Below are 23,130 nucleotides of genomic sequence, written 5' to 3'. Positions count from 1 at the left end.
GAATAAGCAATGGACTAAGACAAACCAATATTAAAGCAAGTAAGGATGGAAAAAAAAAGACCATTTTGAAAGGTAAGAGGAACTGGTATATCCTGAAACATGAAAACTTATCACGGATTAGCATACCTGTTTAAAGGGAGCCAGGCCTGCACTGTGGAGGAGGAGAGAACACTCACTCATGACAGAACCTTGAAGGACCCTGGAATAATTATCATGGGCCCCTCCCTCTCTCCTGTTCCGTCGCACTGCCTACTGCTACCTCCTGCAATTGTCCATGTCAGTGGTATGGAAGTTTTTTAAATTGCAAATCTTTGTCAGTAAAAAAAAAAAAATTTTGAGCACTCATGGGGTGAAGGGTGGGTGAGGGAACTGGAAGGATACACAGGTACCCACGTTCATTAATAAATGGTGAAGCCACCATCTTTTCCTCCTACCAGCTGCCTTATGCCCAGTGACTTAAGTAGCCTGACTCATGGGACTTTGAACCAAGTTCACCATCCCTTAGGGGAAGCTCTTCTCTCTTGGATGATGGGTATATATGATACAATTCAACAGGTCATGAGAACAGCTTAGAGAGAGAGGAACCCTGAGGAAACAGGCACTAATATAAAACCTCTAAGAGAAGGCCTGAAGCATGAGATGTTGGCAAGGCAAATACTATTAAAGAATAGTTTTTCAGTTAGGAAAAAACGTCTATTTTGGAGGCCTATACTCTTGTGAAAGTGTGTGCTCCCAGTGAAAGTGAAAGACAGTACAACGGCTGGTGCACGGAAGTCAAGATGGAAAGTGGCCGCAGATGAAACCCGAGAGGCAGATGAAGGTCAGGTGGAGAAGGGTGTTGTATGTCATATTGGGGGCGTGAACCTTGTCTTCAAGCAATGGCAAGCCACTGAAAGGTTGAAGTGGTGAAGCAATCAATATTCATTCACTGGTTCAGTAAATACATACTGATGATGTCATATGGGCCAGGCACTATTCAAGGGCTAGAGGTAAACCAGAGAACAAAACAGTGCTTACACTCCAGTGGGAGATACAGACAAAACAAAGTGGTGACAAGGGGCATAAAGAGCCATGCAGTCTGCTCCTTAAGGTGTCAGCTGGATGTCTGGGTAGTGCAAGTTATAGCTACCTTAGAGACAGAGTAAATCTAGTAGCCCGAGGGACCGAGTGAGGAGAGGGCAAGGGTCACGGGGAATTATAATGGATGGATGTATTTTTCTCCATGTTTGTTGAAATCAAGCGCCATGTTTTCTGTTTACTCAGCTGAGCTAGGGTTTTCTTCCTGGGATTTCTGCCCACCAAAACAGGAAAGCACCGTGGCCCACTGCACGGGGGATGGGAGGGGGGCTCCTTCGGCTTCAGACTGATCCTCTGCAGCAGGGTCACTGGCTAAGTGGGTGGGAAGTGAGCTGCAGAAAAGTTACATCCTCGAAGCCTTTGGGTAGAGGGGGCCACACAAATTTCGCCCTGAAAATCCTCCTCTGTTGATTTTGGTCCACTGCTGTAAAAAGTAACTTGGTTTCTGCCTACCCTGTAGTTTATTCCCATCTTTGAGGCTGCTTGTCTGGATTAAGGATTATTTCTGACCCACAGGATGAGCCCGTATCCCTAGGAGGAGGGATTCGGCAAGGCCTGACCATGTGTTTTCTCATCCTCTGGTTCCCAGCGTGAGCCCATCTCCCCTGTAGTCCAGCCATGCCACTGACCTGTAACCCTCAAAGCAGAGGACAGGAATGGAGTTGCTTAGATGGTGTGTCTACTGCTAATTACACTGGGGGACTACAGTCTTATAAAAATAAACTTGCATTTTTACCTCACAAACTTTCTCGAGGGTTGGCATCCAAGACGTGGCAAGGTGGCAATTCTGAAGAACCACCCAGGTTCCTTCTTTGATAGCTTTTTCTAACATCTTCATTGCTATGGGCCCTTGGCCTTGACCAAGAGACAAAGAGCTAAGTTTTGTTCCCCCATATCCCTGTATACGAGAACAGTGAAGAGATTATTTAAAAATCACATTTTAAAGAGGAATCAATATTATCATTGCAGGAAATGTTAGTATTAAAAATAAAAAGCAAGCCAATTTATGTAGGAAACAGCCATGGTAATAAATGAAAAACTCCCTAGGACCTTTGATTGTTGAGATCAGGGACAAAAAAAATTAACTTTTAATACAAGGAGAAGACGAAGAGCCTGGCTATCACACAGCAGCTCCTAAAATCCAAAGCCGAAAACTATGAATAGACAGGTGAACTTAGCCTGCTTCCTCCAGATCTTTGAATAATTGTATTTTAACTAATTTGGTTATTGCATAAAATTCAGAGTGAAAAAACCATTAGCCCCTAGTCCCATTCAAGTTTACTTAAAGAATTCTGTGGGAAATGTTTGCCTGGAATACATTTCTCCTACATCCTAGTTCATCTACAGTTTCTCGGCACGGTGTCCAGGACTCCCTGGTCTCTTCATTTCTAGGGCAGTTACCACCTGAATGCCTCTTCGGAAGAGGTTTTGAATTTTGGGAGCCGTAGGCCCTGTCTGAGGGTCCCCAGCTTACTGACACAATCAGGTTGAAGCAACAGAACACCAAACAGATTTTTAAGGTACCTGGTCATCAGCAAATTTTAGAAGGGCTGCCATGGGATCCGCCCCTGGAGACAGCACAAAAATCAACGGTGCACAGCAGTTACTATCCGCAAATGCCTTGGACAGATCAAATGGGGGTGGTTCAATGAATGCACGTCCCAGTCTGTTGGTTATAAATTCTTGCAGCATTGGAATAATCTAGAAAGGGACAAGAATATATTTGGAGGAATATACAAAATCTGCCTAAAACCTTAAAGATTTCACATTCAAAGGTATTTTAAAATAAAGGACACAACCTATGTTCACTTAGATATTGATAAATGTTGGTAAAGAGGCAAAGCTATCACTTTATATAGTTGTATTTTAGATAGAAATTCTGCATTATTTAAATAATAAAAGGTGGATGGTTAGTGATGCCAGAACTCAAACGCATTTTTCTTCCTTTCACTGAGTACTTAACACATTGTGGATAAAGAATATAAGAAATCTTAACTCTTTAAGTTTTAAAACACTATGTTCCAAAGTCAACAACTCAAAAGTAGAAAATTCTAGTATGATTTATATAATACAATACCACCAAGAAAGAACTGATTTGGCTGAAAAAAAGAAAGAAAAGGAAAGGAACTGTGAAACAGAAACAAGTCTTATTCCCAAGAAACAGGCAAAACCACTTTGCAGAAACTTTCTGACATGTCTGTGCATTTTCTGGGAGCATGTTTGAGAAAGAGCAGAACTTTGAGGTTAGGGGTCCCTCTCAGGCACTGATGTGGGAGTAGAATTGTATTAAGCAGTACGGCTGATGTACAGCACCAGACACATCATTCCTTCTTCTGATGAAGGGTTTACACCTGGCATCTCTGGGCAGTGGCTCCAGCTAACCATGAGCCAAACAAGTGATAAACATAGGTTTAATAAACAAGTGTCCCTGTATCTAGCATAACAAAGTACCTAAACATATCCCAGGAAGACGAGTAATGGAGTGACAGGAACATAAAGAATTTTTTGGAAGTTTCAGAATCACTCCAACTGGACACCTGCTTATATCCAAGGATGGAATTTTGTGTCCACACAATGCTCCAAATTAGGATGGCAATTCCACCAGCTCTCTTTTCTGAACTTAAAGCAAACTGCAGAAGCAATCTGCAGATACCAAGATTCTCAGAAAGATGGTCTTTTCTGCTAAGTAGACATTTTTCCAAAGAAGACATACAGATGGCCAACAGGCACATGCAAAGATGCTCAATTTTGCTAATTAGTAGAGAAATGCAAATCAAAAGTACAATGAGGTATCACCTCACACCAGTCAGAATGGTCATCATTACAAAGTCTACAAGTAATAAATGCTAGAGAGGGTGTGGAAAAGAACCCTCTTACATTTTTGGTGGGAATGTAAATTGGTGCAGCTACTATCAAGAACAGTACTGAGGTTCCTTAAAAAACTAAAAATAGAGGTACCATATAATCCAGCAATCCCACTCCTGGGCAAATATCTGGAGAAAACTCTAATTTGAAAAGATATATTCAACCCAATGTTCATAGCAGCACTATTTACAATAGCCAAGACATGGAAGCAACTTAAATGTCCATCGACAGATGACTGGATAAAGATGTGGTATATAAATATAATGGAATATTACTCAGCCACGAAAAAGAATAAAATGCCATTTGCAGCAACATGGACGGACCTAGAGATTATCATATTAAGTGAAGTCAGACAAAGCTCCTTTCTATGGCATGCTAATATCATTTTGCTTTGGAAAATCATTCTTTTCAAAGTATAATAGCCATATATTATTTTTAAATATATAGATTCAAAAGTCAACAATTTGTCACTAGAAATTAAAATACCTGGTAACAGCCAAATTGAAGGCTTTGAGGTTTCTAGTAATCTCAGAGCATACCACTAATTATGTCTCTATTAGGGATTATGGGTGTGATAGTATAAATAATGGTAACTAGTAATCACTTAGGAAAAACTGAATTACCCTGTAGTAGCAAACAATTTCCAGATCTCAGTGGTTTAACACAACAAAAGCTCATTTCCTGTCCCAGCAAAGTCATCCAGGTGCCCAGGCAACTAACTCTCCCTGCACTGGCTGGGCAGTGCAGCCTGTTTATGGCATTTAAATATCAACAGGGGATTCCACAATTTTGAAAGCAGGGGATTACTCTGGGTAATCTCACACTGGTAGTTACATGCTTCTGCCCTGACACTTCTGCTCACATTTCACACACGAAAGCAAGGTTTATGGCCACAATCTCCCCACCTCGAGTGTACGCAGGAGAGCAGAACCAGAAACTCTTACTCTGGTAAGTTGCATTAATGTCTACACTGACCCACCTAGCCAAGGAAAACTCTAGAGGAGATATGGAAACATATAGGAAAAAGTTATAAGACAAGGTGCTAAAGCATTGTACCGAGTAGCTAAGACAAGCATGAAACCATAAGTTGAACCTCAATTGATTAAAAAACAAACAAAAAGATACAAACACAAATCCCTCAGCTTGACTATCTAATTCCATCCCCTCCGTCAAACACACTTTAAGAAGAGAGTGATTATGGAAAGTAATCAGATGATCTATTTGGTAGCTCAGCATATTTTCAGATTAAAATGTCAAAGTTTTAAACACATAAAACTGGGGAAGAGATAGTTATAAACTACTGCAATTAGGAAATAGCTCATTAATCATTTTTAATGAAATTTAACATAAAATATGAACAGAAATGTCTTTGTCAAATATTGAGGGGAGAAGGCCAACGGTACATGCAGATTCATTTAGGATAACAGTCTTTAGCTTAGAAAACAAACTGAAAATCTTTGAAAATTTCTGATAAAAGATTATACAGGAGGAACCCGTATTAGGCAAGAGTTTGAAGCATTTCATATTCTTCCACATTTAATACTTGAAGTGAAAACTTCCGAGGCTTAACACTAAAGTTTCCATGAAGACTGATTTTTAAAAGGGCCACTACAGGGGAGGATGTTTTGTCGATTTAACAACGATTCCTCCACAATTGTAGGTGCTCCTAGTACCTAGGAGCTGGGCAGGACTATGACTTGCAGGGATTCTCAGCACTTTGCGCACCCCTTCTTCCATCAATGAATATAAAAAGTTGTATTTTACAACTGTTCTGGTTTAATTACAAATATAATACAGACTGATTTGTCTTCTGTTTCTAAAAGAAATTAAAACATTGTCATGAACCCCTAAGAGTATTGGGGCCTTAGGCCTTGTGCCCAGTGGACACTTTGGCCCTGGCTAAGACCAAACTGCCAACTCACGCAAGAATTACCTGTGCTCCTGGAGCAGACTATGGTTTACAGAGAAAAGAGGGCCTCTATCTTACATTATCACTGATGTGTAGAAAAACCATTTTTTTTAAAAATAATGTTTTCATTATCTAAGTTCAGTTTTTTTTTTTTTTTTGGTTAGAATGGAAGTATTATCTTACATTCCTTAGCAACTCAAATTGTGAATACAGTTAAGTTTTGAAAGAATTATGTATTACTTTTACTTGAATAGTAACAGTGGACAATTAGGATATTTTTTCAATTTTTTACCAACACTCCTAAAGTCTACATTTTTCTCAGAGTATGTGGGTTTCTCTGCAGATATGGTTCATTATACTTGAGTGAATAGTTCGTTGTCTCAGAGTTTAATAATACAAATGAGGCTGTTGATGATACTGAAATTTGCTGATATAACAGGTCAGCAGATTCACTGGTTATATAATTTATTATTTAAAGAAATGAAAACTAACAATATTGACATTTTCCTTTGTAGTCAGCAATGATGAATGTCTTAAAAACAATATTCTACTAGCTTTCCAAAGGCCAACAAAGAACTGTGTCTAGGATAGCATTTGAGAAGCCAGAAATTCTAGTAAATCAGTTTCATGTAAACACCATTGACTAATTTCATTGACGCAATAAGAATAAAAATAAAATTACTGCCTGTAAAGAAAGTAGATTGTGAGGTACTGGGGAAGCCTACGTTAAAAGGAAGAATAACAACATAAATAAAACTATAAAATAAAATCTGGTGAGTTACTCATTTAGTGTGGTTTTAATAAACACACAAACTTTTTGCAAAATAGCTGCATTGGAAGGAAGTGGTGTTATTTCCACCAGGCTCCTTCCCCTCCCCCATGATTACATATGGAAACACCTATTTGGCTGGACTGCATAGAGAGGAGGGACGCGAATCACTGGACAGCTTTCAAAGCCCACATTTACCTTGTCTGGCCTCAAGCAACGAATGATAAGCATCCTTTGAAACTCACTTGTTTTATCTTCCCAATCGTCAGGGAAGACCTCATGATGTGGTTCCTAAAATGACAGTGGATATAATTCAATGTTATCTGGAAGATTATTTCTTTAAAAAACCCAGTATTTTGACTTTTAGACCAACTTTTAGAGAAAACATATAATGACCAAGAGAAATCAAGAATGCTAATGTAAATTTTATTAGGTTGGGGGAATGTCATGAAATAAGATCTGAAAAGAAAATTTAAAATGCCAGTACAAAAATCAAAACTAGGACATGAATTAAGCAGGTGAATGTCAATATAAATATTAATCAATAGACAAAATGAACCCTCTTGTTAAAAAAATAAATGTGCATTAGAAACGTTTTTCCCACCATTTCTCCAAAAGCATTTTTAAAACCTACCAACTGCTCTTATTATTTATTTATAAAAGTAAACATTTATTACAAAAGAAGAAGGATGCTGTACTAAAGCTTATTGTGCTATTTCTTGTTTTGAACAATTTTTGATTTTTTTTAAATAAAGGGGTATTTGAGAATGTGTATAGTAAAGAAGAAGCCAAAAGAGTGTGATGAAAAATATACAAGAAGAGAGGTATCAAGATCCCAGGAGAAGGGATAAACATTGAAAAAGAAAGAGACATTTGTACCTTTGAAACTTCAGGAAAGGCTATGCAGGATCTCAGATATGTAGGATGCTTCAGTGGAGTAAATAAAATTTCTATTTAAACTAGAAAGAACTACTCCACAAAAACATATTCGTCTCTGGGAAGTATATTTTTATTACTAAAAAAGAAGAGATCCAGCCCAAAATATCTGAATTCATGTGCAGACACAATCTCATTATCATGTGTTAATAAAACAAATAGGTAACCAAATAAAAAGTGTTCTCCACACGTCTGGCTCCTTCTCTCCTCCTCCCACCTCCCCCAAACGGTGCTGTTGCTTATTAAACCCAAGGAAAGCAGAATGTCAAGAGAGTAGAAGCAACAGAAAAAATTAACTGGGAATTGGCAAAATATTAACCCTTGTGCTAAAGAAAAAGTGAGGGAAGGCAACAGTTTCCATGCATTCCAGGAGGGAAGTTGAGAATCATGATATGTGTTAGCTGTGACAGTCTCCGATTAGCAAGACAGGGTCTCATGAAAATCATTTGAGAATTATTAGCCTTTCCCTCTTCTCAAAGGACAAAAATATTAATTTGTGTTTGGCATTCAGAAAATCTAAACAATAGCTGTTGTGTAAAATTTTAACTCATCTGCCATTATGATTGCCAAGGTCTAAGTTGATAATCAAAACCTGGCATGGAAATTCAAAAAGAGTATTTTTAAAGACCACGCAGCTTTTTTGCATTCTACACATTTCAAGGAATTTGAATAGAAGTGAAAACACAACCGCCAGTTTAGAAGGTGGGGATAATTTACTCGAAACATTGATTTTTAATATCTGACCAGCTATTTAAAGCATCCTTAAATCTTGTTTTTAGTCAAAGATAAGAATAAATTATTTGGCATAATTTTCCCCATTTTAAAACTTTGAAATAAGCAAGAGGGTTAAAAACATACCAAACTATCATATACTTTTTTCCATCCATCCTTTAAGTGCATAAACTCCCTACGAATGGTTTTGAAGGCAGGTAAATCATCTAGTCGACAGATTTCATCCCAAGATTTTTGAGGAAGCCATGTACAGGGGTTGGTATAAGGATTGTCCAGTCCAATGCCACCAGTTAGCAGAAATCTCCACTCAGCTTTATTAATCTTTGGAAAACAAAGTAGCATGAACAGAGGTGAATTCATCATGTACAGAGTAAATTCACAAGCATTTTGAAAGAACTGACTGATTTTCAAGTTTCAGGTGTGGTCCCTATACAATTCTACAGTTACTCGTATAGCTCAGTATTTGCTCGTAAGAAAACAGTTGTATCCCTTATAACGAGTTTTCAAAATCGTTCCATTCTAGACAGCTGCTGTTTGTTCATTTTCCTCCAGAATTAATGATCTAAACATGAAAATCTGAATTTATTCTATTTAAATATATGCTTTCCAAAATGACTGCTTAGAGTTTTACTGGCTCTAAAAATTGTGGCAAGACAGACAGCCATCAACCTGCCATGTTTTCAATGATTTTCCATAAAATATAATGAGGTACTGCTTGAAATTTTTCCAAGAAATGCAAAAATGAAGACTTTACTCCTTCAGAATTCAACTAATACATCACCATATGAAATCAATAAATCTTAAACATGTAAGTGCATAAAGTAGTGAATTTATACAATACCTCTCTTCCACTCTGAAAGTGCTTCCTATATTTTAAGTAAATAGATTTGAAACAGCAAAAATTAATAGTATTGTTAAGCCCAATGGTTAGATTTGATGAACTTGCAAAAATTCCTGAAAACATTACCATTTATACTATTACTTGGTGTACATATATCAATATACTTAGTACATTTATGGGCATACTTATATGAGATTCTGATAGAAACTACTTTAAACTAAAACATACAAAATTTTAAGTAGTAATATATAATGAACTCTACTTATTTTCCACCTCCGTGAAATTCCATCTAGTTGTAATGCCTTGCCTTAACTATGATAGTTATTATTAATGAACTATTTATAGGGGGAGGGTATAACTCCGTGGTAGAGGGCATGTTTAGGATGCATGGGGTCCTGGGTTCAATTCCCAGTACTTCTGTTAAAAAAATTTTTTTTCAATAAATAAACCTAATCACCCCCACCCAAATTAAAAAAAAAAAAAACAAACAACAAGCTGTGGCACTTACCTGCTTTTTAAAAAATGAACTATTTACAATCCTTTTATATATATTCCCATATAAATTCACAAATTAATGAATTGACATTAATATGGTTTTTTCCCCTACAAATTAAAATAGTACTGACCAAACGATCATGTATCAGCAGATTTACAGTCAGACAAAAGGAAAAGAGGAGTTTATCCTTTTCAAAGAGGGATCGGCAGACGTTAACATAAAGGGAGTAAGTGAAGTGATCCTTGAGAATTTGAAGCCTAAGGGTCAACAGAAAGAAAAGTAAATAAATAAAAATGCATTACCCTTTCAAAAAAAAAAAAAAAAGCTCTTAAGGAAACCTATTATAAACCGTTTAGATGTATGCTCTTCTAATATGCTTTCTGGTCAATTACTCCCCAATCAAGGATCCTCATTAACTGGGGGCACCAATTTGAGAGCTGCACAATGTAGGACACCTCAGTAGCATCGCATTTTTACCGTCAACTGATTTTTTAAAAAACTTAATCTTCTTTTTGGAAAAAAAAGCCAATGCGTGGCATATTAATCTATTATGTTTAATAGTTTTTGGACAACTTTTAACTATAAGATATTTCTTGGGGGTAAAATTGGATTTCCTCATTCCATAAACACTTCCAAATGTTTTATGCTATGTATTAAATGAACAAACTAAAGTTAATAGTTTCTTTTTAAATTAACATTAAGTTTAGTAATATGCTGCTCTGCTCATAAATCCATAAAAGCCAGAGAAATTACAAAACCTGAGAGATAAAAACCACATAGAGAAAACATAGAAATGTGAATAATCACAGTATTTGCAACTAACACTTTCCTAACATAATTCTTAACATGAACATACCACTTTAAGCGTTTTCACTAATTACCTCATGAGGGGTAAACTACCACTGAAAGAAACATTTTTTAAGTATTTTTATTATATAGGTTATAACAGTTACAACAGAAATAAATAGTTGGCTGAAAACGTGTAGAGAGCTAAGGACTGACATAGATTAATGACCTGAATTATTTAAGCAGGTCAATTATCTAAAGGGAAAATTAGCACATTTTGATTATGATTAAGCAAAATTATCTAAGTGCTTCTTATGTGTCTAGAATTAAACAATCCAGCAGTACAACCACAGCCTGGCTATTTCCAGGCTGACAGTCTCCGCTGCAGTCCATCCAGCTCCAGTTTTTTCCTTACCTTTCTATTTCTTTAACTATGTGATCCCCTGCCAGCATTCTCATAAAAAGAATTACAACAAATTGATATATTTTATTTCTAATTGAGAACTCTGAAAAAACCTTGGTAGACAGGGCCTTGAAACTAGTTACTAAAATACAGCTGAATTCTTCAAAGGTTTAAAATAATCACATTTCTGTCCGCATCTTTATGCTAATAGGTGGTCTTTTCACACTTGGTATTTAATTTCTCTCATCAGTAACAGCACAATTAATACAGGGTGACTCAGATTTGGTCTCTCTAGAATAAAATGAAAAGTTCTGCACTTTAAGACAAATTTCCTCTTGTAGCTAGGAAGATCGAAGGGAAAATTATATGTCTTAATCATATTAGAAGTTCAAGTTCAGTCTCACTAGTGATAAAAATGCAGATTTAAATATGATATTTTAATAATCAGTTACAGTGTAAAAGAGAATAAAAATGAACATTTTCAATGCTGATGCATGACACAGTGTTGTAAGATCGTTCACGCTCTCTGAACATGTACATTTGAATAACCTTACAGGAAAGGAATTCATACCAGGAGTCTGAAAGAAGACAACCCCTTTGTCATAATTTTGGGATTCAGCATGCGGAAATAATCAATGATGTGGACCTTTACATTTATTGCAGTATTATTTATAATACAAAAGCCGAAGACCGCTTTCAAGTCTTACAATAAGAAAATTATGGCGCATTCATAAAAAGGTATATTGTACAGCTACTAAAATTATGTCAGAAGAGTATTTAATAACATGGGGAAATTATCTTGATAGAGGTAGAAGGAAAAAAAAACTGTGTGTGTGGCATGTATGTGTGATCTTATGTGTATTTTTGAGAAAGATTTCAGTTTGATTCCTGTAACAGAGCTATGTCCTATTAAATTTTTGTTTCTGTACTTAAGTATTTTTTGCTAGTTACTTATTCTGCTATAAATTCTGATGCATTAAAAATTTTATAAAACACAGATGACCCAAATTATTAGGCTATTTCATAGCATATACCATAGTAGTTGTAACATGTTTGGTGTCAAAGTGAAATTGTAATTATTATGAATAATAACCATCAGAAGACAAACAAAATAGAAATAATTTTTAATCTCTGAGTAAAAGGAAATGAGATAATTTTAGGCTAATATAAGAGTCTCAAACTATTTAGTAGCATGGTGTTAATAGTCACAAGCTTTCCATGTCTTTGTTATAGCTATAATCCAATAGCTGACTAAAGTCCACAGGTTATCTGATTTCTTTTCCCCTAGATTTACTGAGGTATCATTGACAAGCAAAAATTACATATATTTAACAGGTTATCTGATGTTTACCAATGATTGACAGATAAACAAACAATTCCTATGAGAACTCTAAATTCTGAAGATTAAACAAAACTACTAAAAGAGTCTCTTTTGATGTGGCCGCTTTGAAACCCTTATTTGGCAATATTTACTAACATAGAACATAAGCATTCCCTGTGATCATCAAATCCATTCTTGGATATGGACCTGCCAGACACTGGTACATACAAGAGCCACACACAAGAGTGTTCAAGGCAGCAAAAATTTATAATAGCCCCAAACTGGACGCTATCCAAATATCCTCAACAGGAGAGTGAATGAATAATTTGTGGTATAGGAAAGGATAAATAAAAATAAGAGGTTTAATTTTTTTTGTATTGAAAATGAAAAAAAGATTTCGCTCTCCTTTTTCTTAGAAAATTTACTTTTGAAAATTTAAAATTAAAAGTACTTTCTGCTCTCTTTGAAATGTATATAAATTCTTGTGAAAACTAGGAAGGACTCTTGTTAGAGTCATGACCCAAGAATGTCTTTCTCAAGGACCTGGGGGACATCTTCATGGGCTAACTTCATTGGCACCTGGTTCCTAGTTGCAAAACTATCTCCAGTCATAAAAATAAGAAATATTTGTTTTTCCTCTGGATGGAGCCAGGTTTGCTAACCGAGCCGGTAAAGTGAGGAGAGGATTTCTGTCTTTGCAGTCTCTTGGAGGATTGCCGGTGATGCGATTCACATTCTGGTTTAACACTTAACCAGTCAAAAACTATTCTCTTTCTCTACTACTTTGTGAAGAAAATTTCTGGATTGGGAGAAGGTTTGCTTTTACACTTCCCCAACAGTATACAAGCACATGGAATATTATTTAACGATGAAAGTCAACCAACCACTGCACTGTACAAAATAACATAAATTTCACAAACACAATGTTAAGTGCAAGATACCAGACCCCCCCCACCAAAAAAAAATAGACCTTGTGATTTCATCTATATGATATTCTAAAACAGGCAAAAGTCATCTCTGGTGTTCAAAGTCAGGACAGCGATTACCTTGGGGGACAGGGGTTATGGTGACTAGAAGGGGACAGAGTGATTTCTGGGCTGTTGTTAATGTGCCATGTCTTGATCTGGGCATTGGTTACAGAGATGTGCTCACTTATGAAAATTCATAAAGCAAATATTTTTGATTTCTGCATGTTTCTATGTGTTTAATAATAATGTCAAAAATTTTCAAATTATTTTTTTTCTATTTATTCTTTGGACATATTTTTAAGATCACTGTGGTCATATGATTTTCATTGTTCCTAATTAAAGGAGTTTAACTAAAAAAGAAACAGGCTCATTTTGTTTTCTGGATTTCATTCAAATCTTATAGCTGGGTAAAAGCAATTGATTTTCTATAAATCATAAGGGCTAGATCATAGTTATGAAAAAACAGATGTCATCTCTGTGGATGTGTCCTAATTTGATATAATGAGATAATAAAGGAACCAATAATTATTTTAAAGTCTAAAATTGCCCTAATTTTTTCCCAGTCTTGTACACAAAATATGTCTAAGTGACAAAGCAAAGAAAGTTCCTTCTCTAGACTCCAGTACGTACCTTGATTTTAAACTAATTAAAATGATCGCATTCTGGTAGTCTTGTTTTAACCAAGGTAGTGTAAAGCAGAACATCATTTCCTGAGTCATTCCTTGTGATTAGTACTGTGGTGAGTTCTAGGTTCTAGGAATTTTTTTTTTTTTTAAATCCTTGTCTCAGGGAACTCGGAATTCAGTATGAAAAACCAGACAGGCTTGTTCAAGCAAATAACACAATGCAAATGGCTGGGAACTTTTCTAAGAAAAGTAACTTAAATGTTTGTTTTCTGTTTTTTAGTAATCCTTGCTAACCTTGAAAATGTCAGATACTGAAAGAAATAGAGAAAGAAACAACATTTTCAAATATCATAATATAAAAAGAAACGTTAAACTCCACCATCTCACATTTCTTCACTGAAGATACCGTTTTCCTCCTTCTCTTTTCTTTCCCAGGGGGCAGACATTTGAAAAACTGTTTGCTAGCCTGGTATCAGCCTTACATCTTCATTAGTCTCATACATGGGCTCATAAAATAATGAATGATACTGGCCAGAAATTGCTCAGCCTAAGAATACTTAAAATTTAGCAAAATTCTACCATGATAAATGAAAGGAATTCAATTGAGGTTTCACGAGATGAGCATTTTGGATTTCTAAAAAGATAATTCCTAACTGTGAGTGATAAGCAGTGAATCATATTTCCTTTGTGGGTACGAAAGTATCTGGCCTCACAGGGATCAATAAAGTTACAAAGGGCATATCTTGCAATTAATGATTCTCTTTGTTCAATTTCACGTTAGATGCTATAAAAAACTCACTTTAATACTAAACTGAAATTTATCTCACTGACAAATAAAATAAAATTTTATTCTCTCATAGATTTACTATTAAGTAGGTCTTAATTTCATTACTTACTTAATAGCCAATAGTAAAATAAAGTGTTTAATGTAAATAAGAATAACACAAATAATCACAACAGATTATCCTTAAAAGCCCTGTTTTCCAACAAATTTTATATATCTGTATATCAAAAAGTGAAATTGTAACTTTTGAAATGCAAACTTACAGAGGGTAAGAGTCATGTCTTTTAGGAGTATAATGTTCTTTTTCCAAAGCTCCAATCATAAATATATTTTGCAAATAATAAACAGAATTACATTATAATCCCATATCTCTGTGAGGCATTTCCTGGCAGACTGAATTTGGTCACATCTGTTCAATTTCTAACCCTCAAATTTATTTCTGGTCTCCAGTTATTAATCAAGCTCATTTTAGCTACGTGGCTGTAAGGCACACGCCATTCTGAAACAACGAAGCCACCAATTACCATTGATTTTTCAAACACAAATTAGTATTAATTCACACTGCTTTGACATACCTTTTTGACAAAATTTCTGATTTCTCTGAATTTTCGATAGAGAGGGTGAAAAGGTTAATAAACCAGGTCAGTGAGTACTGGTACATGGGCTCGATGTTCGCTAGATCAGCAATAGAGAAAAACAGGATGGTGGAGTGAATGGCAATAGGACGATAGCCCATGCGGGTGGCATCAATCTTTTTCTCTGTCTCCTCGGCCACTTCCTGCTTTTGAGAAATCTCATTAGCCAAAGCCTTGGAGGAAGATAATATCTTAATAGCAGTTTCATCTTCTAATATATTGCCTTCTGAAGATGAAAGAACTTCTAAAATCTTGTCTTCTATTTCCTTTAATTGCCTGGAATAAAACACAATTTTAGAAGGAGAAGAAATCATTAAAAATCACTTCGCGTGTCTGTTCTTGGATGAGAAACAAAGAGCGTGTCACCTAAAGAAATGCATCACATTGTGACAAATATCCTTAGTGCTGATGCTGTAGCCCTAATTTCTTATCTTGCAAAATGTCAAAAAGACAGGCTTTTCTGCTCCACTTCTTCTTCTAATGCTCATTTACGTGGTAACCAGAGAGAGATAAGGTAAGCCAATCTACTCCGCCATCAAGGTTCTCAGCCCCGAGGGAACAGGAAGTTATCACTCCATTTATTTTCTGAAATTTTTCATGACTTATAAAGCATTACCCTTTTTGCCTATGATCTAGATATTACAAGCAGAAAGTGGAAGGCTACATGCTCATTTACACTGCACTCCAGTGAAAACAGGTAACCTCAGTTACATAATGAATACTACAACTTTTGTGATCAAACTTGGTTGAATAGTTGAAAATATACTGCCTTGACTTGTGGCAGTCCTTCTGATTCTTCCAGTGCCTAAGACCTTATAGGTAAAAATAAACTCTGCAATGCAATTTTCCAAATTAACATAGAGGCAAGGTAATACCTTGTATTTTCCACCAAGTCTTTCCATTCAATGCACCTATTAATACCTAACAAAGTAGATCTTTAAAATGTACTTTAATTCAATCTAAGTGACCTCGAAACAAGAAAGAATTCATTCTGTGTTTTGCAATATTTAAAACCTTTTGTTTTCAGCTCCTTGTAATATCAAGGCTTGCTTTTCTTCTTCAAGGTCCGGCCTTTCTCGGGCCACCACAATTCCCAAAAGCTGGTCCTGCATCCCCTCAGAGGTGATCATGAAGTTTAATAGTGTCACCTATAAATAAATGAATGAATACACAATGATTGCATCATTGTTTCTATTAAGAAAGCCTCTGCTTACATGCTTCAAGTTCTGATCTTAAAATTGACTCTATTTATCATAGTAGTATGTGTGAAAAGTGGAGTTTGTCCCAACTGTGATTAAGGATATAGGCAAGCTTGATTGTGGGATTAAAAACCCACTAAAATTTCTCATGCTCACAAATGTAGCACTTCAAAAGATTCCTTTTGGTGATCAATTTATTCTTCTTTCAAATTGGTCTAACTTCTGACAACTCTTTAATCCCCAAATCAATTAGAATCAGATTGGAAGCCATCCTTCATATTGACTGGACTAGCTGACTTATGTTTTAAGGATCTTAGTGATGTCAACAAGTAAAGGAGATCTTACAGAGTGTGATAAAAGAAAAAGAACACTGTGATTGCTTGTCATAAGTAAGGTATACACTGTAATTTATAATATGATAATCATATTATATATTCTAATACATGACGTTAATATATAATACAGCATATTATATTGTGGTATCATATTACAATATGATAACCAGCCACTATTGTGAACTAAGGAATGTATATTTCAACAGTGTCATCAAGATGCAGTCCGCCAACACCTGCTTCATCTCTGAACTTAATGGCTCTTGCAGGCAGTCTCACTCTGCTGCCTACATCTTAAAATTCCCCCTCTCCTGAGTCTTTCCCATAAGTGGGAAAGTACTTATGCTTAGGTCTATATTTTTTAAAAAGCAAAGAACAAATCATCTACACAATCCCTTTCAGCTATTGAATGATCTCTCTTTGCATCTTCATTAACTCCACTAACTGAAAATGTTGTTTGTACGTGCTTTCTGTCTCTACCTCATTTCATTGTGCAGCCCTCTACCATCTGCTCCCATCCCTGCCTCCACATACCCACCAATGCACACCACAATAAACTATAGGAATCTTCTGGCTCAGGTCACCAAAGAACCCATAAGCCAATAAACACTTTACCTTGGTTTAATTTGACTCCCCTTCTCCTCCCTTTTTTAAACATCTATTTTGCAGTCTGCCTGCCCTCACGTCTTGAGTTAAAGTCAGCACCTATGTCTTGAGCATCACTTCCTACTCCTCCCTTTCACGTGCCTTTCATTTTAGCTATGCTGAACTGATTACGGAATCTTGTATACACAGACTATGAAATGTCTGTGCGTGCTTCAGCTCTGACTGCCGAGTGGGAAAACTTGTGTTTCCCCATCTTTCCTAGTAAGAGAATATTTCCTCTGCAGGAACAGAGCAATTTTGCTTTTGTGAGAATTGTCCTACTTGTGATCAGCTCCTTGCAGTCAGTACCCCTATGAAGGCAACTTCCTCCTCTGCCCAAACCCAGGCACCTTCTGCATGGTGGTGTCCTCTGGGTTAAACTTTTCCCCCTTGCCTGCCCCATGGTGGACCTGAAAAGCCACTAAGTATAGATTACACTGGCATAATCATAAATTTATATGGGATAATAAGCAATTCTTAAAATTGAGCAATAAAAAATTATTAAATGTTGTTAGGCAATTCTCTACTGCTTTGGCACTTAGTCATAGAAAAATTATAATTAACGCTTTCAAGAGATGCTTCCTGTTGGCATGAGAAACCAAGCACCCAGACTACATTTGCTTTAATCCCCAAACCATAGTCACAGTGTTTAGTGAAATGAATGTTTTACAGTTTTTACATCATTCTATTCAGACATAAGGAGGTGTTCATTCATATCCCATTAATGGTAGATCTTTTGAGATCAAGATTTTGCAAATCTAGCTATTTGCTCACCAACATTTAAAATCATACAAATATGATTTCATAATTTTATTTTCACTTAGATTCAGAAGGTTTATAGCAGCGTGATATCATCCCTCGGGTACTTTTGAAAGCAAAAGGTGCATAAAAGATCCTAAAAATAAGATTGAGAGGAAGTATTTTAATTTGTAAATGAAAGCAAGTAACTGCCTCACTATGTTTTATAATCCCTGTTTAATCAATCCCAGCAATTAAAAGTAATGAAGCAATAAGACTCTCTAGGGATCTGAGGGATTTCAATACTGAATCATAAAATAGTTTCCTCTCCACGGTGGTTTATGACTTCTTCTATAACGACTTATTGGTGTACTAAGAGTTATTTATATTATTTATGATGTTTTCATAGATTTTTACTGAAAAAAAAGGGTTGTCCATGTGATTTATTAAAAAAATTTTTTTGGTAACACAGCTTTGGGATTTTACGTTCTTTCATACTTCATTTTTTCCACTTACATTTACAAGTTAAGTAACAGTGCTAACAGGTAACACTTACGTAACACTACTGCTGGGCCCTACTGTAAGCATTTCACGTAGGTTATTTAGTCTTTACTTCGCTCTGTGAGATAGATATTTATTATTCCCATTTTATAGACTAAGGAATTGAGGCACACAGAGGTTAAGTAACATGGCCAAACTCACACAACTGGCAAGTAAAAGAGCTGGGATTTGACTCAAGGGAGTCTGGCTCCAGAACCCACGCTCTTAACTGCTAGTAGTAGATACTGCCTCTCCTAACAGGTAAATAGATAATAAACAATATTTAATTGTTTAGATAACATTTATTTTAATTAATTAAAAATAGTGGCTCAAGATTTTTATATTTTAACATTGTGTGTTTTTAAAACTAAGCTCAAGTGTCACCCCACCTTCCCCTAGTCTTCCTGGCTTCCCTGAATGTCCAGTCTAAAGTGTGTCCCCAACCCTGAGTCCCTCCATGTCTTTCTAGTCATAAATATGGTCACTGCACATACACATTATTTACAATGTAGATCTCTTGAGAGCAGGGACCATGTTTATGCATCTTGAAGGGAATGAATCATGTCATCTTAGTCCTTCCTCTGATCTAGAGAGAGATGCCTATGTTAATTTAAATATTTTGAATAAGGGACAGCATTTGAACTCTCTGGATAAATCTCATCTCTGTATGTATCTTTCAAAATGTGAATCAATATTTCTTAATGTCCTCTCCTTCTAGCTTCTATAAATGAAAGATGTCCCTCCTTCTCTCCCTCTTTCACTCATTCCACAAACATTTGTCAAACATTATCAAGTGCCAACCAGGGCTAAGAATTGGGAATAAAAAATGGAATAATCTCCAGGAGCTTGGTTACAGATCAATGTCTCAAGTCATTTTAGTCATTGACTCAAAGTTTAAACTAATTTTACTCTTTAAAGTAATTTCGAGTATCTTAAAAGAACCAGGGATTGAAAACAGTTCTTTTAAGTAATTATATAAAATCAGATAGCAGCAACCTTATTCTGAAAAAGATGAATGGAGTTCTCTGTTCCTAAGTGAATTCCAACTCTAAGAATTAGCATATTATCATTTATTACAAAGAAAGAATGTACATATATGTCATCTATTTTTAACAAAGAAAATCTAGGAGTAATATCAGTTGCAGAAATTAGATTCTCATGGTCTTTTTTCACTGTGTACTGAAGGCTTCTTTATTGCTTACATGCACACACACAAGCAACATTTGGAAATTATTATAGCAATTTCAGGAAATGCCAAACAAGAACAAAATCCATCTTCCTTAGGAAGACCTATTCTTATGGCTTGGGAGGAAAATATAGTCATTCATTGTAAAATTTGGTAAAGAAACATTTATTTTAGATACTGGCCTTTACTGAAGTTTCAGGAAGATAATGAGGGTTTCTCAGCTTGGTAGTGATGTAGAAGCGGAAGTCTGGTGAATATTCAATGGTGGAGTCCCCAAGTCGGATACACGTACTGCCTCCCTGCTTAAAGGTCTGTTTTAGAAGAAGAGGTTCCAGAATCGGATCTAGTTCTTCTCCAACATTTTCTAGCAACACTGGAGTAAAATCAGAAAAAAGTCCCATGTTATTTTAAATATTGACTGTAAACCTTCAACCCTCCAGATTCTTTCAGTAGATTGCCGCTGTTTCTAGTCACTCATAGAATTATTTTTGTCTTCTGAGTGTAAGGAAATGGTGCCATAAAAATAAATGGATGTCTGTAGGAAGGGCTTAATTGGTGCATCTATCTGGTCATCCTGTCTACTTCCATACTCTTAGCCATAGTCTTACTCGAATCTTTCCACCTGGTCTGGGATCACTATGAGCCCGAGTGTGATGGCAGTGACGTATATCCATCCAAGACACCAGAGAAAAAGCATTTCCACTTGTAGTTATTTAAATGGCTACTACACTTTCAACTATAAAAGTAATGCGCTCATTGTAAAACACGTGGAAAACTTAGGAAAAAATAAAGAAATGTTAAATGAATTAAACAAGGAGGTCATTAGACTGAGATGGCTCCAAGGTATGGAAGCTCATGTAAAAAAAAAAAAAAACCCCTGTAAATAAAAGCCTCAAAGTTATGAAATCAAAACTCTAAGGACAATCAATCATAAACAGCCCAATAGGTTTTAATCTATAGCCACTCAAATAGTTTCCTTTCTTTGCTTCCTTACTTTCCCTATACAGAGTAAGCCTTTCCCCAGCTCCCATGGGAGGAATGCTCCTAGTCACTTCCAAATGGGTTTTTATTCAAATAAACTCTTAACCTTTTTGATAAGTCTCACTTTATCTTTTGACAGAAGAAACTGGAAAACTACCTACAACCATATTTTCTTAATCTTTCTTTCTCTCCCTCTCCCTAAGTATTTTACATAACTGATTCATAGCATATATAAGTTGATAGAAAAATGACCGAACTATATATAATTATTTGTTGAATTTAAATTATATCTTCTTTTAGACTTAAAAAAATGGAAAGATATCCCATGCTCCTGGATAGGAAGAATCAATATTGTTAAAATGGTCATACTGCCCAAGGCAATCTACAGATTTAATGCAATCTCTATCAAATTACTCAGGACGTATTTCACAGAACTAGAACAAACCATAATAAAATTTATATGGAATCACAAAAGACCTAGAATTGCCAAAGCATTACTGAAGAAAAAGAAAGAGGCTGGAGGAATAACCCTCCCAGACTTCAGACAATACTATAGAGCTACAGTAATCAAAACAGCATGGCACTGGTACAAAAACAGACATATGGACCAGAATAGAGGGCCCAGAAATGAACCCACGAACTTTTGGTCAACTAATCTTCGACACAGGAGGCTAGAATATACAATGGAATAAAGACAGTCTCTTCAGCAAATGGTGTTGGGAAAACTGGACAGCAGCATGTAAATCACTGAAGTTAGAACACTCCCTTACACCATACACAAAAATAAACTCAAAATGGAGCAAAGACTTAAACATAAGACAAGATACAATAAACCTCCTAGAAGAAAACATAGGCAAAACATTATCTCACATACATCTCAAAAATTTTCTCCTAGAGCAGTCTACCCAAGCAATAGAAATAAAAGCAATAATAAATAAATGGGACCTAATTAAACTTACAAGCTTTTACTCAGCAAAGGAAACCATAAGCAAAACAAAACAACACCCTACAGAATGGGAGAAAATTTTTGCAAAAGATGAAACTGACAAAGGCTTGATCTCCAGAATATATAAGCAGCTCACATGACTTAATAAGAAAAAAAAAACAACCCAATCCAAAAATGCGCAGAAGACCTAAACAAGCAATTCTCCAAGGAATAAGTACAAATGATCAATAGGCACATGAAAAAATGCTCAATATCACTAATTATCAGAGAAATGCAAATCAAAAGTACAATGAGGTATCATCTCACAGGAGTCAGAATGGCCATCATCCAATAGTCCACAAATGACAGATGCTGGAGAGGCTGTGGAGAAAAGGGAACTCTCCTACAGTGCTGGTGGGAATACAGTTTGGTGCAGCCACTATGGAAAACAGTATGGAGATTCCTCAAAAGACTAGGAATAGATTTACCATATGACCTAGTAATCCCACTCCTGAGCATATATCCAGAAGGAACCCTACTTCAAAGAGACAGCTGCACCCCAATGTTCATAGCAGCACTATTTACAATAGCCAAGACATGGAAACAGCCTAAATGTCCATCAACAGATGACTGGATAAAGAAGATGTGGTATTTATACAATGGAATACTACTCAGCCACAAAAATGACAACATAACACTATTTGCAGCAACATGGATGTGCCTGGAAAATGTCATTCTAAGTGAAGTAAGCCAGAAAGAGAAAGAAAAACCATATGAGATCGCTCATATGTGGAATCTAAACAACAACAACAAAAAAGAACATAAATACAAAACAGAAACAGACTCATAGACGTAGAATACAAACTTGTGGTTGCCAAGGGGGAGGGGATGGGAAGGGACAGACTGGGAGTTCCAAATTTGTAGATACTGACAGACATATGTAGAATAGATAAACAAGATTATACTATATAGCACAAGGAAATATATACAAGATCTTGTGGTAGCTCACAGCGAAAAAGAATCCAACAAGGAATACATGTATGATCATGTATAACTGAAAAACTGTGTTCTACACTAGAAATTGACACAACTTTGTAAAATGACTATAACTCAATAAAAAAATAAACAAAAGGAATAAGAAAAAAATTTTTTCTGCTTAAATAAAATGGTTATTTTTTATAGTTAAATAATATGAACACATTAAAATGTATTAAATACATTAATCTATTATTTAGTGCTGAAGTGAACATCTTTTTGGATAAACCCTTGGGCTCAACTCTGATTACTTAATCAGGCTAGAGTCCTAGCAGTACCATCAGTGGTCAACAGTTATGAATATTTTAAAGGTTATTTATATTGCCAAACTACTTTCCTGAAAGGCTGTAGAGATTTCAGAGTTGCAATGGGCTCGTACTCTTTTGTTTTTAACCCTGTTT

The 23,130-nt window shown here is 35.8% G+C and overlaps 1 protein-coding gene across 2 annotated transcripts in view; it reads right to left on the bottom strand.

Moving 5' to 3' along the window:
* Positions 1–23,130, bottom strand: part of DNAH7 (dynein axonemal heavy chain 7) — a 220,400-nt gene that overhangs the window by 31,180 nt on the left and 166,090 nt on the right. For both annotated transcript variants that reach the window (XM_064485137.1, XM_010979732.3), the window contains exons 49-56: positions 19,971–20,161; positions 16,163–16,296; positions 15,089–15,424; positions 9,756–9,882; positions 8,415–8,609; positions 6,819–6,911; positions 2,602–2,778; positions 1,814–1,975 (exon numbers count right to left, since the gene is read on the bottom strand). In XM_064485137.1, the coding sequence (XP_064341207.1) occupies positions 1,814–1,975; positions 2,602–2,778; positions 6,819–6,911; positions 8,415–8,609; positions 9,756–9,882; positions 15,089–15,424; positions 16,163–16,296; positions 19,971–20,161 (1,415 nt within the window). The remainder of the gene's footprint in view (positions 1–1,813; positions 1,976–2,601; positions 2,779–6,818; positions 6,912–8,414; positions 8,610–9,755; positions 9,883–15,088; positions 15,425–16,162; positions 16,297–19,970; positions 20,162–23,130) is intronic.

This window comes from Camelus dromedarius, chromosome 4 (assembly GCF_036321535.1).
Source record: "Camelus dromedarius isolate mCamDro1 chromosome 4, mCamDro1.pat, whole genome shotgun sequence".
Taxonomy (NCBI): Eukaryota; Metazoa; Chordata; class Mammalia; order Artiodactyla; family Camelidae; genus Camelus; species Camelus dromedarius.
The sequence above is the reverse complement of the archived record's forward strand: the minus strand, read 5'-3'. Positions and strand labels throughout refer to the sequence as shown.